The sequence below is a fragment of the Prionailurus bengalensis genome, chromosome B4 (genome assembly GCF_016509475.1).
Source record: "Prionailurus bengalensis isolate Pbe53 chromosome B4, Fcat_Pben_1.1_paternal_pri, whole genome shotgun sequence".
Classification (NCBI taxonomy): Eukaryota; Metazoa; Chordata; class Mammalia; order Carnivora; family Felidae; genus Prionailurus; species Prionailurus bengalensis.
In genome coordinates this window covers 114,328,073-114,347,503 of record NC_057358.1, presented here as the reverse complement: position 1 = coordinate 114,347,503, position 19,431 = coordinate 114,328,073, and the positions used below count along the sequence as shown (strand labels likewise).

Here is a 19,431-nt window from a genome sequence, read left to right as displayed (position 1 = left end):
GAGTGAATTTGTTTTACCCCTTGATTTTTCTCCTTATAAATATTCTGTAGGGAGTGAGGCTTTTCAGATGAGGTGGTTGTTCTTGGCTGGATTTTGGAATCCGTTATCCTCAAAAATTGTAACTGTAGTTCTCAATTATTCAAGGTATCCGTCATCTGCTTGATTTGTAACATGGGTACAGGGAACATTATAAGCAGGGGAACTGGTCCAGCGAGGCTGGTAAAATAAAACGAGGAGAGAAAATATGTGGTCAAGAATCGCCCTTTTTCTTGCCTGACATTCTAATATAGCAATTAACAATAATTGATACAACTGACACCATTTATTAAATCCTTATTCCTGGGCACTGTATATTTTTCCCCCTCCTTTTTGTATCATTTAAACCACACAGCAACTAAGTCATCTCGTTCCTACTTACGAATAAGGAAGCAGATTTCATTTTCCCCAGGTCACACAGCTTGCAAATGATACAGCCGGGATTTGAAACTAGGTTGTCAATCACTCCAAAGCCCCATCTCTTCTTTTTTAGCCCTTTATTCTCTCCCATCCTACAGCTATTTTGGTTCATGTACTATCTGGACAGTCAAAATAATAGATGAGAGGAATGAGGAAAAAAATACATGAATGTATAGAGGACGAGATGGTAGTAACAAATTAGAAAATAACAAAAAAATGGTGGAAACACAGCTTTAAAAAAAGATAGTTTTTATTAAAAAAAAAAAAAAAAGGAATAGAGAAGAAAAAACCTGCATCTCCCAAGGTAATCCAGGGATGTGAGATTTCCCAGAAAGTCGAGTTCCTAGAGCCGGCAGGGCCAACACTAACCTGAGCCCCCAGCCTAAGTAAGCCGCTTCCACTCCTGCCCTGGGGTTCTGACAGCCTCCTGCCCTCAAGTCCGTTTACCACCTTCTGACTGTGGCCGCTGGAGTGACAAAAATTTCCTGCCCTAGGATGGCCTCTGGTGATGGCATTTTTCCCCATGAAAAAGTAAACTAAGCAAGCAGACAGAAGTACTTCTGGGCCCCCCGTGCTGACTCTCTGCCTATCAACACCCCCTCTGCCATCGCTGACCAGGGAGGGGGGCTCCCCGGGGGCAGTGGCAGGGATGAGGCTGGGGAGCACACTCACGGACAAAGGCTTTGCTCCCCTTTTAAGGGGACATTTCCTCTAGAAATGTCTTCTGGCCTTAGGCAGACTTCAGCTTACACAGACCCCAAGGGGTCACAGTCGATTCAAATACGAGGCCTTTCAGCCTGCGCAGGTCACGTTTCAGCAAATCCCAGCAGAAGTGGAAAGAACAGACAAGAGGGCAGAAGGCTCGGGTTCTAGATGTTGCCTCTTCGTGGAGCCCATCTGCTCTTGGGGAAAGTTTGCTTCCACTCATGAGTTAACATGCAAAGCATTGACATATATAACTTAGTTACATAACACAACGATGTCAATGTTTGCCATTATTATTATTCAGGTGTGTTTTCATTCATTCACTGTGTAGTGTTTCTCTGCCGTGTTTAAGGTCACCCTACGCTTGTCAGTAAAGCTCTGGGCTTGGCTGCTGGTTTGGGAGTTGAGAACCATGGGTAGTGCTCCTGTTTTTTCCTGCTCCTCCCTTAGGACAGAAAGGTGATCCCCTCACCCCCGCCAGCCTGGCTTCAGCAGGTCTCCTAGGAGCCTGTACATGCGGCAGAACCCCCTTCTGCTTCCTTCTGAACACAGGCCATTCCCCCAGCACTGAGGAAACTGAGTCCCAGGGCTTCCACATCAGGGTTTACTATTGATCTTTGATTATTCTGAGGACTCCCCCCAAAACAAGGGCTGTTTCTTATTTGTCTTTCTAACTCCAGGGTGCCCACAGAGTGCCTGGTTCTCAGGAGACACTCAGGGAATGCTTGAGCAAATGAATAAGATGATATGTATTTTTGACATATACACCTACATTTTTATGTGCACATGCGCATCTCTCTCTCTCTCTCCATCTCTCTCTCTATATATATATATCTTCATTTCTGACATATTTCTTTCCACAGAGCTATTACAACATCTTAGACTTGTAAGGCAGGCATATCATTGTTTACCAGTGCTTTAACAATACCAATTGCACTAATAGTGATATCAAAATACTGATAATAGTGTATTGAGTGCTTTACAGGCGTTATTCCATCTCACTCTCCTGACCACAGAGGTAGATATTCCTGTTTCACCAGGAGAAATCTGTGGCTGAGAAGATTCAAATGCCTCGCATTTCTTGACATCCTTAAGAAATGGAATTTGCTTTTGGTATTGTTTTTCAGTTCAGAGCTATGGGACTAAAAAAACCCCACAGTTGGGGCACCTGGGTGGCTCAGTCTGGCTAAGCCTCCAACTTCGGCTCAGTTCATGATCTCACAGTTTGTGGGTTCGAACCCCACGTTGGGCTCTGTGCTGACAGCTCAGAGCCTGGAGCCTGCTTCCGGATTCTGGGTCTCCCTTGCTGCCCCTTTCCTGCTCTCTCTCTCTCTCTCTCTCTCTCAAAAATAATAAACATTAAAAAAAAAAAAAAGCCACAGTTAGTGAGTGGTAGAGTTGAGTTATCCAAGCACTGGAAACCAAGTCCAACAGTTTTTTCAGAATTAATTCATAGAGTGAGTGCTAGTCACATGGGAACCAGGCGTATCTTACGAAGATTTAAATTGGATTCATGTCTTATTACCAAAACAAGGCCAATATAAAACTCCATGACGGCAAACAGCTAAGCTGACTGATGAAAATAGACACATGCCAGACACGTGGAGTGGATCGATACTTTTGACCACCAATCGGTCTAGTGGAATGGGCTGATCAAGTACCATACAAGAACCACCCTCTTTTATTACTGTTCACGGCTCAGCAGTAAGCGAAGGACACATTAAACCAGTGCCTGAACCTCCAAGTTTCCCAAAGCAAAGAAGAAAATAATGCAATAAATAGGAAATCGACACTGATGCACATACCTAAGGTGCGTCCTTAACCAAATCAATTTTTAGAAACAATTGCTTAAACTCCAGCTAACGATTCTTTCTGGATCTTGAAAAGCACTTCCCTCCAATACATAGTGTATTTATTTATTTATTTATTTATTTAATACCACGTATTTTTTTTAAATTTTATTTTATTTTTTAAAATTTACATCCAAATTACTTAGCATATAGTGCAACAATGATTTCAGGAGTAGATTCCTTAGTGCCCCTTACCCATTTAGCCCATCCCCCTTCCCACAACCCCTCCAGTAACCCTCTGTTCTCCATATTTAAGAGTCTCTTATGTTTTGTCCCCTCCCTGTTTTTATATTATTTTTGTTTCCCTTCCCTTATGTTCATCTGTTTTGTCTCTTAAAGTCCTCATATGAGTGAAGTCATAGGATTTTTGTCTTTCTCTGACTAATTTCACTTAGCATAATACCCTCCAGTTCCATCCATGTAGTTGCAAATGGCAAGATTTCATTCTTTTTGATTGCCGAGTAATACTCCGTTGTATATATATACCACATTTTCTTTACCCATTCATCCATTGATGGACATTTGGGCTCTTTCCACACTTTGGCTATTGTGGATAGTGCTGCTATAAACATGGGGGTGCTTGTGTCCCTTCAAAACAGCACACCTGTATCCCATGGATAAATGCCTAGAGGTGCAATTGCTGGGTCGTAGGGTAGTTCTATTTTTAGTTTTTTGAGGAACCTCCATACTGTTTTCCAGAGTGGCTACACCAGCTTGCATTGCCACTAACAATGCAAAAGAGCTACTCTTTCTCTGCATCCTCGCCAACATCTGTCATTGCCCGAGTTGTTAATATTAGCTATTCTGACAGGTGTGAGGTGGTATCTCATTGTGGTTTTGATTTGTATTTCCCTGATGATGGCCATCTGGATGTCTTCTTTGGAGAAGTGTCTATTCATGTCTTTTGCCCATTTCTTCATTGGATTATTTGTTTGTTGGGTGTTGAGTTGGATAAGTTATTTATAGGTTTTGGATACTAACCCTTTATCCGATATGTCATTTGCAAATATCTTCTCCCATTCTGTTGGTTGCCTTTTAGTTTTGCTGATTGTTTCCTTCATTGTGCAGAAGATTTTTATCTTGATGACGTCCCAGTAGTTCATTTTTGTTTTTGTTTCCCTTGCCTCTGGAGACGTGTTGAGTAAGAAGTTGCTGTGGCCAAGATCAAAGAGGTTTTTGCCTGCTTTCTCCTCGAGGATTTTGATGGCTTCCTGTCTTACATTTAGGTCTTTCATCCATTTTGAGGGTTTTTTTTTTTTGTATATGGTGTAAGAAAGTGGTCCAGGTTCATTCTTCTGCATGTTGCTGTCCAGTTTTCCCAGCACTACTTGCTGAAGAGACTGTCTTTATTCCATTGGATATTCTTTCCTGCTTTGTCAAAGATTAGTTGGCCACACGTTTGTGGGTCTGTTTCTGGGTTCTCTATTCTGTTCCACTGATCTGAGTGTCTGTTCTTGTGCCAATACCATACTGTCTTGATGATTACAGCTTTGTAGTATAGCTTGAAGTCTGGGATTGTGATGCCTCCTGCTTTGGTTTTCTTTTTCAAGATCGCTTTGGCTATTCGGGGTCTTTTCTGGTTCCATAAAAATTTTAGGATTATTTGTGCTAGCTCTCTGAAGAATGCTGGTGTTATTTGATAGGGATTGCATTGAATATGCAGATTGCTTTGGGTAGTATCAATATTGTAACAATATTTGTTCTTCCTATCCAGGAGCATGGAATCTTTTTTCCATTTTTTGTGTGTGTCTCTTCAATTTCTTTCATAAGCTTTCTATAGTTTTCAGTGTATAGATTTTTCACCTCTTTGGTTAGACTTATTCCTAGGTATTTTATGGTTTTTGGTGCAACTGTAAATGAGATCGATTCCTTGATTTCTCTTTCTGTCGCTTCATTGTTGAAGCAGAGGAATGAAACCGATTTCTGTGCATTGATTTTATATCCTACAACTTTGCTGAATTCATGAACCAATTCTAGCAGTTTTTTGGTGGAATCTTTTGGGTTTTCCATATAAAGTATCATGCCGTCTGCGCAGAAGAAAGTATGACTTCCTCCTGGCCGATTTGGATGCCTTTTATTTCTTTGTGTTATCTGATTGCAGAGGCTAAGACTTCCAACACTATGTTGAATAGCAGTGACAAGAGTGGACATCTCTGTCTTGTTCCTGACCTTAGGGGGAAAGCTCTCAGTTTTTCCCCATTGAGAATGATATTAGCATTGGGTCGTTCATATATGGCTTTTATGATCTCGAGGTATGCTCCTTCTCTCCCTACTTTCTTGGGGGTTTTTATCAAGAAAGGATGCTGTATTTTGTCAAATGCTTTCTCTGCATCTATTGAGAGGATCATATGGTTCTTGTCCTTTCTTTCATCGATGTGATGAATCACATTGTTTGGTGGATATGGAACCAGCCCTGCATCCCAGGTATAAATCCCATTTGGTCATGGTGAATAATTTTTTTAATGTATTGTTGGATCCGGTTGGCTAATATCTCATTGAGGATTTTTGTATCCATGTTCATCAGGGAAATTGGTCTATAGTTCTCCTTTTTAGTGGGGTCTTTGTCTGGTTTTGGAATCAAGGTAATGCTGGCTTCATAGAAAGAGTTTGGAAGTTTTCCTCTTCCTCTTCTGGGACCCCTAGGATTCTGATGTTATTCCTTTTTAATGAGTCACTGATTTCTCTAATTCTTAAATCATTCTCTTTTGCCTTAATCTCCCTCTTTTTTTCTGCTTCACTGTTCTCTATAAACTTGTCCTCTATATTGCTGATTCTCTGTTCTGCCTCATCCATCCTTGCCGCCGCTGCATCTATCCGTGATTGCAGCTCAGTTATAGGATTTTTAATTTCATTCTGGCTATTTTTTACTTCTTTTATCTCTGTAGGAAGGGATTCTAATCTATTTTCAACTCCAGCTAGTATTCTTATTATTGTGATTCTAAATTCTGGTTCAGACATCTTGTTTGTATCTGTGTTGGTTAAATCCCTGGCTGTCATTTCTTCATGCTCTTTCTTTTGGGGTGAATTCCTTCGTTTTGTCATTTTGAAGGGAGTAAAGGAATTAATGAGGTAGAAAAATTAAAATAAAAAAAATTACACACACACACACACAAATCGAATAAATGATGCTAGATCCTAGGTGTGTTTTGGTCTGGGTGTTGAAAGTGCTTTGACAGAGAAAAAAAATTGGGGGGGGGGAGAAAAAAAAAGGAAATTGTTTGAGAATTTGAAAAAATGAATACACTGAAGTAGACTAAAATGAGATGATGGAGGTAAAATAGAATTTGAAAAAATATACACAGAAGTAAAGAATGTAGTAGAAAAAAATTAAAGAAAAATATTTTTATTAAAAATTAAAAATAAAAATGAATTTTTTCTTTTTCTATATTCAAGAAAAAGAAAAGAAATGAGAAAGAGAAAAAAGAAAAAAAGAAAAAAAGGAAAAAAGCAAATCATTTGAAAATTTGTAAAAGTGAATACACTGTAGTAGACTAAAATAAAATGATGGAAGTAAAACAGAATTTGAAAGAATTTACATAAAAGCAAAAAATATAGTAAAAAAAGTAAAGAAAAATATTTTTAATAGAAATTGAAGGTAAAAATGAGGTTTTTCTCTTTCTGCATTCAAGAAAAAAAAAGAAATGAGGAAAGAAAAAAGAAAAAGAAAAAAGAAAAGAAAAAAAGGAGATCACTTGAAAATTTGAAAAGGTGAATACACTGAAGTAGACTAAAATAAAATAATGGAAGTGAAATAGAATTTGAAAAAATTTACACAAAAGTAAAAAATATTGTGATAAAAATTAAAGAAAAATATTTTTAGTAAAAATTGAAAATAAAAATGAATTTTTTCTCTTTCTGTATTCAAGAAAAATAAGTTTAAGAGAAAAAAAAGAAAATTGAATAGATGGACCTATTAACAGACTGAAGTAGGACTAAAATTACTTCGTTTTCCCCTAGAAGTCAGTGTTTCATAGTCAGTGTTTTGTAGTTTAAAGTCCGTGCTTTATAGTTGATAAACTAAGCCGGCAATGAGACTTGTGTCCTTGAAGATCGAAGTTGGCCCGGTTGGGTGGGGCTCAGTGTAACGGCGCCTCTTTCCACTAGATGGCGCTGCTAGCCTACTGGGGTGGATTGTTGCGGCGCTCATAGGTGCGGGTGCGCTTGCGCAGGGGTGGTGAAAAATGGCGCCACTCAGTTAGTCTGTTCTCCAGGATCAGCAATCGCGGACCCGTCCTCTGTCTTCAGCTTTCATCCACTCCCCGCTTTTTCACTCTCTGTGACCAGGCCCCAGGCAGTACCTCTCTCCCAAATTTTGTCTCAGATGGGGCTGTTTTCTCCGGCTCCTTACTTCTGAAGGACTACGGCTTTGACCCATTCCACCTCTCTGCAGGAGGGTCTCACTGAGCAATGGCTGAATGAGCAATGGCCGAATGCCGGTTGCACCCAGGAATGCCAGCTGGACCCTGCTGCTGCTGGTGCCCCAGGACTACAGCCAGGTGCCAGCCCGCCTCAGAAAAAGTTCGCGAGATAGTGTTGCCGCAGCGCATCAGGGATTATGGAAAATCACAACACACATCGGGCACCAGGCTTCACCCTTAAGGACCTTGTTCCAGCACCAGCGAATGTGGCCGTTTTCTGGGGTCTGCTGGGACCAGGTGGCTTCAACAGTCTCTACCAAATGTCCTTCCAGCAGTGGAACTGCTGTTCCCTGTGTGGCCCGAGAACCTCCCGGACCCCACTCTGTTCCTGGGGATTTGCCCTTCCCACCAGAGCGCCTCCAGGTATGGAGCTGTGGAGTTGCAGCCTTTGCGCTCCCCTTGTTTACAGTCTTAATTGAATTTAAACCCTCTCCTTCCTTCTTTCTCCCTTTTTAGTTTAGTCCCTGCGGCTGTTTCCAATTTTCTACTTTCTCTCCAGCTGCTTTTGGGGAGGGGTGCCTTTCCCGTATTTTCCACCCCCCTACCCCACCCAGTTTCCATCCTCTCTCCACTCGCAAAAGTACCACCCTTCCTGCACCTTCTCGCTCCCCAAGTTCACTTCTCCGCGCTGCGTACCTGCTGAATTCTGTGGTTCAGGTTGTGCAGATTGTTGTGTTAATTCTCCAATCAGTTTTCTAGGTGTGTAGGATGGTTTAGTGTTGGTCTGGCTGTATTTCATGGACGCGAGACACACAAAAGCCTTCCATCAATACATAGTGATTTTTTTTTTTTAATATTTTTTTTTTCAACGTTTATTTATTTTTGGGACAGAGAGAGACAGAGCATGAACGGGGGAGGGCCAGAGAGAGAGGGAGACACAGAATCGGAAACAGGCTCCCGGCTCTGAGCCATCAGCCCAGAGCCTGACGCGGGGCTCGAACTCACGGACCGCGAGATCGTGACCTGGCTGAAGTCGGACGCCTAACCGACTGCGCCACCCAGGCGCCCCAATACATAGTGATTTAAAGCCGTAAAGTACATAGTGTTCCAGGTCCCCAAGTTTAATTGTCTGTATAAATAATGGGTGAGGTCCATGACTGGGAAACATTTAAATTTCCATCACATGAGTGGGAAGATTTTCAGTTCCAGTCTCTCTAGTACTATGCTAGATGAATCAGAAAGGGGAGCCCCATTTTGGCCAACTCCATCCATCCGTGGAATCTAACACTGATAAATAGATTCCATGCCTATTATTTGTAAATAATTGAATTATTTAAGACGCTGAATATAAGATGCTGAGTTTTTTAAAAAGAATGTCAAAGATTGTGATTTGCACGACATATATTGTGCATCAAATAGCAAAGAGGAAAAAATAGAGAGAGGAATTTAAAACATGCCATTCTTTGTTTTGGAATCCGGTTGTGAAGCATGAAACCAGCATATTAGCTTGTGGTTAATACGGGCTGCCATTCGTTCACTTGTTCTCATTTCTGCCACTATTTGAAGTGAAAGCAAGCTGTGTTCGCATCAAGGTTTGTGAAGGGGATAGAGATTTTTTAGGGCTTGACTTATTCAGATAGGATGGTCTGGGTAGCTTAAAATAGGAGGCCATCTGACCTTCCAAACTGTGACTCTTCATATTTGGTGGCACCGTTCCCTTCCCAAACACCGATCAGCTATTCATAGATTGATTAATGGGTATCTATTTTATTGCTTAAAGAGCCTTAAATTATTTAGCGCAGCTTACCACCATGCTGCCTAGAAGCTTAGGTTATTAAAAGATGTGAACTATCTAGTTCGCGATCTTATATCTGTGCAAAGCTAGTCATTTGGTAAAGAGGCAGAATGAAACAACATTGGACATCTCCAAGGACCTAAGACAGACCGTAGCTCCTCCTCCCCACTCTAAGGGCAGGTGTCTGAGAGCCTTTGAGGAGGCCCCCCTCCCGCTACCACTTGGAGCACACTAGGAAGTGGGAGATCAGAAAGCCTTTAGTAGACCCCAAGGCTGTTGCTTAACGTGCGGTAACAACAACCGTCGTGGTAACCATCAACACTTAAGTGATGGGAAAAATCCCTGTTCTCAGAAGAGATTTTGTGGCATTAGCCACACACACACACACACACACACACACACACACACACACACACACACACTTTTGTGACGCCAGCCAGCCATGAATTGGCTTCTGCAGCTCTTATATACAAGTAGGCACTGAGAGCTCGGGACTCTCTCCCACCCCTGGCTCCCAAATCGTCATTTCTCAGAACCCCCGTGAGCTTTCAAATCAGAATGAGGGATGGAGATCCCCTCAGCACAGGACAGCAGCTGCTTTTGCTGTGGCGGACAACCTGGGGAGGCACTGATGCGCATTGCTATCCCAGCAAGGCCGCCGTGGTGGACAAAGGCCACCATGGATGAAAGTGGTTTGTTTTCGTTTGTTTCATTTGCTTAGGCAGGTGAGGCCAAAAGTCCAGGCTTCTGGGACTTACCTCACTAGTACACAGACGAAGTCGTTCTAAAAATGTGTGCATTCTTTGACGTCTTTAAGAAATGTAATTTGCTTTTGGTATTGTTTTTCAGTTCAGAGCTGCAAGACTAAAAAAGCCTCCATTTTTTAGAGGATGCCTCCGTTTCATCATGCCTCCATTTTTTAGAGGATGAAATCCAATCTTATGTATAACAATCTTCTATATTTTTTAACACAACTTATTTAGAAATATTTCTAAGCTTATTTAGCAGACTTATTTAGAAATAGCAGCATTTTACCTTTTTGTTGCAATTAGTTTTCACAACTAAGAGGAAATCATCAAAGAGAAACAGATAAACACCTAGGAATCTTGTGCTTTCTGAGGAGAAAAAGGTGTAATTGGGGCTGGAAATAGTATGCAGAAGGTGGTGTTTTTTGAATCAAAGAATCCCTTAGAAAACAAGACAGGGCAGTGTCAGGGCACAGGAGGCTCGCAGCTTGGGAAACTCCAATCATGTGGATCAGAAAATTGCATTACTGTTAAACCGATTTCCCCCTCAAGCAGAGACTTGATGTGAGCCCATGCTTCCGCCTTTAAAGACATTGTATTTGTGATGTATTTCATGTGGATCCAAGGTAACTCAGTTGGTATCTGCAATGGTTTCAGCTAAGCCTAGGACACATCTATCCACTAATGGAATTTGCAATATTTTCGCCTCTCGACCCATCCGGGTGGTCATTGGCCAAGGCATACTTGACCAGAAAAAAAGGCATTTTATTATTGTTGTGAGCTGAATTGTGTCCCCCGCCCACTCCCCCAACTCATATGTTGTAGCCCTAACCTCCAATGTGGATTTACGAGGGGTAAGTAAAATGAAGTGAGGGCTTAAGGGTGGAACCCTGGTCCATTAGGATTAGTGCCGTCGCAAGAGGATGTACAAGCCAGCCGATTCTCTCTGCCACGCGTGGGCACTGAGAGTGAGGCCATCTGCAAGCTGAGAAGAGAGCCCTCATCAGTCACTGAATTGGCTGGGAACTTGATCAAGCACTCCCAGCCTCCAGAACTGGGAGAAATAAATTGCTGTCCTTACAGTGGCCCCGTCTGTGGTATTTTGTTATGACAGCGTTAGCTGATTAAGACAGTCGGTAAAGCGACCTGCCCCTCGAGTTTTGCAGTGTGTCCATCCATGTTTAAACGTTCTTCATGTAGCTTTATATTTATAAACTTTTCTGGTATCACTTTTCATAGTTACTGAAAGCAAATGGCCTTTTATATTTTTCCCTAAGAAAGGGATAGTAGTAGAAGAGAAATCAAATAGAATGGGGAGGGGCGCCTGGGTAGCTCAGTCGGTTAAGCGTCTGACTCTTGGTTTCCGCTCAGGTCATGATCTCACGGTTCATGAGTTCGAGCCTCGCGTTGGGCCCTGCGCTGACAACTTGCAATCTGCTTGGGATTCTGTCTCTCTCCCTCTGCCCCACCCCCACTCTGTCTCTCTCAAACTAAACAAATAAACTTAAAAAAATAATAAAATGAGGAATTGCGCCTCCCTATTCTACTCTATCCCTTAGAAATTAGAAAAATAAATGGTTAAATATAAATGATTTCAGAGGAAAAAGCAGTCCATTCAGAGGCAGATGTAACATATGTTTAAAATAAATATAAAAAAATAAGTAAATTAATTAAAAAGTTAATTAATATTAGTCTAGGAGTTCTTTCTCAGGTGCTGTAACCCCAGGAAACTATGTGGCCTAAGGTTAAGTTGGTAGATAAAATATTTAGAATTCAATTCTATTTTCTCCTCTCCTTTAAGTTTAGAGGAAAGATTCTATATTTGCATATCAGATATTTTATTCAATCTGGAATTGTCCTTGAATATATTTTTTAAATGTTTATTTATTTTGAGACAGACAGAGAGCATGAGTGAGGGCAGTGCAGAGAGAGAGAGAGAGGGAGAGAGAGAATCCCAAGCAGGCTCCCCACTCAGCACAGAGCCCAATGTGGGGCTCAGTCTCACTAACGATGAGATCATGACCTAAGCTGAAATCAAGAGTCAGATGCTTAACCAACTGAGCCATGCAGGTGCCCCTATCCTTGAATTTTTTAAAAAAAAATTTGGGGCGCCTGGGTGGCTCAGTTGGTTAAGCGTTTGACTTCAGCTCAGGTCATGATCTCGCAGTTTGCAGGTTCAAGCCCTGCATTGGGCTCTGTGCTGACAGCTCAGAGCCTGCTTCAGATTCTGTGTCTCCCTCTCTCTCTGCCGCTCCCCCTTCATGCTCTGTCTCTCTCTCAAAAATAAATAAACATTAAAAAGAAATTAAAAAAATTTTTTTTAACATTTATTCATTTTTGGGAGACAGGGAGCACGAATGGGGGAGGGGCAGAGAGACAGGGTGATACGGAATCTGAAGCAGGCTCTAGGCTTTGCGCTGTCAGCACAGAGCCAGGTGTGGGGCCCAAACCCATGAACCATGAGATCATGACCCAAGCTGAAGTTGCACGCTTAACAAACTGAGCCACCCAGGTACCCCTGTCCTTGAATATTTTTTACAAATTTTATTTCATCACTACGAAACTTACTTTTTGCAAATGAGGTTGTGGCAAAGACTGCTTGCTGGTTGTCCCTCAAAAACTTTTCACCCCTCCTTTGTAGTAGCAGCATTTCTGAGTTTTAGTGGGTACATGTCCATTTCCAATAAATACTACATCTCCAAGCTCCCCTGTAGTTAAATATGACCAAGCGACTAAATCTGACCAATGAATATGAACAAAAGTGTGCAGCTTCTGGGCCATGTCCTTAAACAGCAAGGCTCTGATCTCCTGTCCCCCTTTCCACTTCTCCCCGGCTAGAATGGAGACATGCCGGTGACTCGTTTTGGACCACACAGAAAAAGCGATTTCCCAGGGATGGCAGAGCCAGCATCCCATCCAGGTTTCCACGACAAACACCTCGCTCCCACATGAATGCACATCTTCACGTGGCTCTTCACCGAGAGATGGTCATGGGCATGCCCTCCAGCTTCCACCTGACTTCTCATGATGCCCAAACCCGAGCCTCAAAACTGACTCTCTGACCCACTCTCTCCGCCAGTCTCAGTGTTGCTCAACCAGCCTTTCAGCACATAGGTTAGGACACCCGGGGACCGCCTCGACTTGTTCCCTCTTCACCCACTTTGTCCATCAAAAGGTCCTCCTGCTTTTGCCTTTGAAACATCTCTCCCATTTATCTTTTTCTATTTGTGTCCATTTCTAACATTTTAGGATAGGTCAGTGCCCCTTACAGTGTTGGGAATTTGGTAGATAGAAGGCAGGGGTCCATAAAAATCTCTGATAATTCCAGGTGGAGGCCGATTTTGGAGGGAGAGTCAGGTTTGAGCACAGAGCTGTGTTTTGCTTCATTACTTTGGTTTGGTTTTGTCACAATGCAAAATTATTTTTAAAGTGGTGATAACATCAAAGAAAATTAAAATTGTCATCTTTTCGAAAGGAAGTGGGAGGGGCGTGGCCTGCAGGTCAAGAACAGTTGAGAAGCCCAGGCCCGGCTCCCCACCCTGCTTCACTGAGGAATTTGCAGCGGGTCTCTGTGCTCTGGTACCCTCCTGCAGCTCCGTGCCGTTTTGTGCTTTGCTTCTGATAACTCTTTCTTCAACAGCCCTTTAAACCTATCATGCTCCTATCCAAGAGCTCAATGACTTCTTGTTGCCAGTAGTTTTCTGGCTGGGTCCCTCTGCTTGGTTTCCAAGGTAGTTGCTGTGATTCTGGAAGCCTGCTATGCTAAGGTGGCCTGGTGCAGGTCTGATCTCTGCCATTTAATCAGCCAGGTGGCCTTGAGGACGATTCTAGAACCTCCCTAAGCCTCAGATTCCTTACCTATAACATGGGATTAAGTGTAACTTCTCTGCATAACTCACTGGAAGGAGAAAATGCATGAAACGGCCCCTTGAGGTCCATTGCTGGGCATGTCTATCTTTCCTAAACGGCAGTTGCCAGGTGGGCATTGTGTCCTGAACTGCCATCTAGCTCTCTCCCTGAATACAACGAGGTGTATTCAGTAAGGAATTAGCGCCCAGCTCCGCCCCCTGGATCACATGACCATAAATAGGCAACCCCACTTCCGGCAGGGCTTCACACACAGCAGGTGACTAATCAAGAGTCTATGCAGACATGAATAAATGAGTGAATGCAAATCTTATTTCAGTCTGGCAGCCCTTTCTGATCATGATAGTATTTACTGAGCACCGGCTGGGTGCCAGCCATTCTTTCGAGTGCCTATCCATCAGCTCATTGAATCCACACAACAAAGAGAGGAAACTGAAGTGTGGCAGGATTGCTGTAGGGGCCCGAGGTCACACAGGCACAACAGGCTGAGCCAGGAAGCGAGCCTGGCAGTCAGCCTGGGGGGCTCGCCCTCTGGACCTCAAACCATGTTGCTAGAGTCTCCACCTGCCGGGTGGCTTCTGCCTCCAAGCCTTTCTTCCTGCTATGCTTCTCATCTGGGATGTAATCCCTCCTGTCCTTCCAGGGACCTCTATCCTTTCTATACCCCCAAACCCACCTCCAGCCCCATGGACCACCCCAGTACGCCAGCTTCACAGACTCTTAGCTTTTCTGAACTTACGCTGCAGGTCTGCTCATTATGGCAGAGCTTCTCAGCCAGAGGGAAAGGATTATACAGAACAATTACTTTATATTCTCCAATGGTATCTACCTAGCACAGCGTGTATTACATAATAGGGTCCCAATTGACAGGGTGGCCGCCCCAGTCACTGGGGGAGTAAAATGATGATGATAACAGGTGATGTCGAGTGTTTACTGTATTTCAGACCATGAGCGAAGCTCTTCATGTATATTACTTCATTTTAACAACGGCCTTATGGTCATCCCATTTCATAGGGAGAAAATGGAGGGCCTGGAGCTAGTTATGCTGTGAAGTCTTTGATCAAGCCAGAGTCTGCATGAGTCCCTAGGATGCTCTGATCCACATTTTCCATTGCCTCAGCCATACAGAGCAAATGCGATTCCTCCCACACTTCAATTAGTAATGATTGGACAAGTTACAAGATAGCATAGATGTTGAATCAAAAAAAATTTTGTTTTAATGTTTATTTATTTTTGAGAGAGAGACAGAGCACAAGTGGGAGAGGGGCAGAGAGAGAAAGAGATACAGAATCTGAAGCAGTCTCCAGGCTCCAAGCTGTCAGCACAGAGCCCGACATGGGGCTCCAACCCACAAACCATGAGATCATGACCCAAGTTGAATGCTTAACTGACTGAGCCACCCAGGTGCCCCCAAAGATGTTGAATTTTTTTTTAAATTTTTTTTCAGCGTTTTTTATTTTATTTTTGGGACAGAGAGAGACAGAGCATGAACGGGGGAGGGGCAGAGAGAGAGGGAGACACAGAATTGGAAACAGGCTCCAGGCTCTGAGCCATCAGCCCAGAGCCCGACGCGGGGCTCGAACTCCCGGACCGCGAGATCGTGACCTGGCTGAAGTCGGACGCTCAACCGACTGCGCCACCCAGGCGCCCCTAGATGTTGAATTTTTAAAGGAAGCAGCTATTTGCCTGCAAGAGTTAATTTTCCTTCATAGAAAATGTGTCTGGTGGTTGGTGACAAGATGTTTTCTGCCATGTGTTCTTTAAAAATATGTTTCAGGCAAAACAAGGAGAGAAAATCACAGAGATACTGTTAGTGATTAAAAGAGAACATATTCCAGGAACCGGGGCAGCACATTTTACCTAGAAGGTTTGCAACATTAGGAAATGCTGGAAAGTGGACCTGAGAATGGGAAAGAATGGAAAACTGCTCAGAAGGGCCACCCCACGAATGTCTGATGATGTCAGCCTCCCACATACAATGCCATGTGGATGAAGGCTTTACTTCTGGTTCATAAAATTAGATTTATTATTCAAGTGGACAGCTGGGGACTTTGTAAGACTAGTTTAACAATTTCCATCTACATACCAAACTTCTGGGGAGGGACATAAGTCCTAATTGAACATTTGTGTACCTCTGGAATGAAGCTTTTTGTTTCTATCCCATAGTAGAGGCCACACAATAATCTTCCGTAGATGTCTACATTTTTGGCAATTGTCAAGCCACTTCACTTTTCCTTCAAGGATCCCTGAAAAACAAGACACAATCAATATATTTTTAAATGCATGTGACATTGCAGCATAAAAGTTAACCAAGATCCACAGAAATCATTTAGAAACACTGACTATCCCTGGAGCCAAACCATATCTTAGGTTCATTTAACATATTGCTTGTTGTTTAAATGTCTTAGAAAAATGCACTAATTTGAAATCAGCCTCTTGAAGAGAAAAATGAAGCTTAATTAATTTAATTCAGTAAGTTGGAAATGTATTGTGCATTTTTATTTCAATAATATTAATAAAGCCTTTGTAGGTTTCTCTTCGTCCCTACACCATATAGTCTTTAATTAGAGGTGGGAAAATCAGACAAACAAGGACAAACGTATCTTTTGTACTAATCGTAAAACCTACATTAACTTCATAAGGATGATTATTGCTTTTTGACAAGAACTCATTTTCTCTTCTGAAGGTTTATATTAATTTTCCCACATTAAAATAACATATTACTAATGAGCTTTTGAAATAATTTTTGGAAGTATGGAGGGCAAGTCATAGACCCACAGAATCACATGGTGGGTGGGATTCTTGAGAATTCATCTTTAAGCTCATAGACTTATAGGAAACCACAGGAGTCTCTTCCTCAATGATAAGGATCTATTTTTTTTTATTGAGAAATCTCCAGAAGAGATGCTGTTCCCCATCTCACAAACCTATCAAAATGAGTAATAATCTGCAAAGTTTTAAAAAGTCTTGCTTTGAGTTTTTGTCTTGTTCACTTAATAAGCTCAATTCAAGTTCCTAGGGTCATTTTAGAATTTGAACAAAAAATTTAGAAAGAGGGAAGAAACTCCCAACTGAATGGCCATTTTACTTTGAAACTTGCAAAAAGTATTATTTCTGTACAGCTGATAATCGTCAATTTGAGTTGCTCCCTTTGGATGCTTCCCAGAAAATCTTGGTTTATGGGCATATATCAAAGATTTCTTTATTTGAATTTAGTCATAGAAAGCTCCACAAATAAACTTAAGGCATCAGAGGACTTGCTTAGTTCCTATTCCCAAATTTCAGTTCTCGAGATTGCAGCTGGCATAATTTTAGATGAGCTCTGGATTTCAGTGACCTAAAAAAAAAAAAAAAAAGATGAATGATAATTTAGCCTCCGGAAAGGCTCCCCATGGTGTTTACCCCCATTTGCTTTGTGTGTGGGTTCAGCATGGATGTGAAACACAAAGTGCTTTCAATCATCTGGGAAGTAGGTCTTTCCTGCCTGAACTCACTTCTGAACGTCTTGGAGACAGAGCCACGTCCTGCACAAACTTGGCGTGGGAGTTCTCATCGGGTCTGCCAGGATGTGACTGGAGTCCATTGTTTTGTGTGTTTGATTTACAATGCGCTCCCACTCGAATCCATGTTTCCGAGAGCCATGACCTCAAGTCAATGGAATTGCCTTCTAGTGTGGAAGTCCAAATGGTTCCCAGCAGCCACGGGGCCCTCCATCGCTTTGAGTAAACTTAGACTGGAGCTCTGGGTCACCTATCTCAGGGGCTTACTGATTGACCTTTCCATCTTTTCCTTGATGCTGTAGATCATGATTTTCTCCATAGAGTCTCTACTCCATTTCCAGACATTCTTCAGCAACAAGGTGCCGAGTCACCCCACCTGTCCAGTGGCCACCAGCAGCTCAGGCAGGTGGAGCTGTCCTCACTGTTCATTTTGCTCACACCACTGCAGAAGTCAAAAGCAGACTTTCAGAATATCACTTCTCCTATTAAGGCACTGAGAAGCCTGGACACGGGAAACTCTTAGAGACTTTATTCAGTAATTCTATGACATACCTGTGAGCTTGCTAGGAAAGTTTATAAGCCGCGGACTAGACTTTGGTTTTGAAAATTCCATATTAAACTGTCTTTAGCAAGTATCTACCCACCAGTGCCAAAATCAGGGTTGGAAATGGGGTCGTTAAATATGGTTAAGAAGTACTGTTGAGGGGCGCCTGGGTGGCTCAGTTGGTTAAGTGTCTGACTTCAGCTCAGGTCATGATCTCAGGGTTCGTGGGTTCGAGCCCTACGTCGGGCTCTGTGCTGACAGCTTGGAGCCTGGACCTTGATTCTGATTCTCTGTCTCCCTCTCTCTGCCCCTTCCCTGCTTGCTCTCTCTCTCTCTCTCTCTCTCTCATAAATAAACATTAACAAAATTTAAAAAAAGAAGTATTATTGAATATTACTGACTTGTTACTTTCCAGTTAAAGAAACAAAAGACTCCTTGTTCAGATGTCTTGTCTCCCCAGTAATGGTGATGAAGGCAGCCGTCCTCAGCCCTCCATGTAACACCACCCAATCCTCCTAAATAGTTTGGAAATTCATCATGATTTTGATGTGCTGGAAAAGTGTGAAATTTGTTAAATCTCCCAGAGAATGCATGGTCTACCCATGGCAGTGATAAGATATATTAATATACATGTTCCAGCTTTGTCTGCCCTTCTCACTTAAGAGTTTAGTTTCACCCATTGGTTTCTCCCTTCTCCCTGGCCCTTGGTGGAGATTTCTGGTTTCACCAGCTCTGCTCCCATCCTCACTGTGATGCACAGTTAGGAGAACTGAGGATGCACATGGGGGTAAAAGGGAAAGGAAGGAATTTTGTTCCTTGGGGCAGTTCTTCAAGTCTCCTTTGTCACTGAGATTCAGGGCAATGAAGAGAAAGTGAAAACAGAAGTCAAGAGGCTAAGTCGATCTACATGATATAGAGCAGAGACAGGAACGAGGAGGGATAAAGACAATTTTCAATAGGGAGAGGTTGGGCCAAAAGGCAGTTGCAAGGTGTGCAAGCACCGGGAAGATTTTAGTAAGTACTGCTATGGGTTATACACTGAATTTCCATCAAAGGCATTTGAGAGACACAAGTGAAGGTGCTAACGGCTCTTCCATTTCTTTCATCTGCTGGACTGTTTTTTGGAATGCGACATGGTCTTGAACGGAGGGGCCCTGGCTTTTGATGACACATGACGAGTGGAACCCAGTGTTTGGCTGCTATGCACACAGGTGCATCAAAGAGTACTATTAGTACTGTTAGTGTGTTCTCTCCCTCTTCTCTTCTCCCACCTGAGTTGAGCTGTAAAAGGGTCCTACCCTTAACTAAATGTTTTTCTTGGGGCACGTGGGTGGCTCATACAGTTGAGCATCTGACTCGATTTCAGCTCAGGTCATGATCTTATGGTTCGTGAGATCGAGCCCCACATCGGGCTCTGAGCTGATGGCGCAGAACCTGCTTGGGATTCTTGATATTTTTTCTCTCTCTTCGCCCCCCATGCTTGTGCTCTCTCTTCCCAAATAAATAAATAAACATTAAAAAATTTTTAAAACATTTTTTTGTGCTGCAGGCTATTGCCCCTTTTCCACTTTTATGCTCAGTCCAGGCCCAGGTTAAATCCTTTGTCTTGT

At 42.6% G+C, this 19,431-nt stretch overlaps 1 protein-coding gene across 1 annotated transcript in view; it reads right to left on the bottom strand.

Moving 5' to 3' along the window:
* The window catches only part of PLEKHG7 (pleckstrin homology and RhoGEF domain containing G7), a 59,651-nt gene that overhangs the window by 2,624 nt on the left and 37,596 nt on the right, over nt 1-19,431 (bottom strand). Inside the window, 5 exon segments of the mRNA XM_043564289.1 lie at nt 2,756-2,910; nt 10,201-10,279; nt 15,464-15,572; nt 15,923-16,023; nt 17,545-17,727. Of these exon segments, the coding sequence (XP_043420224.1) occupies nt 2,756-2,910; nt 10,201-10,279; nt 15,464-15,572; nt 15,923-16,023; nt 17,545-17,727 (627 nt within the window).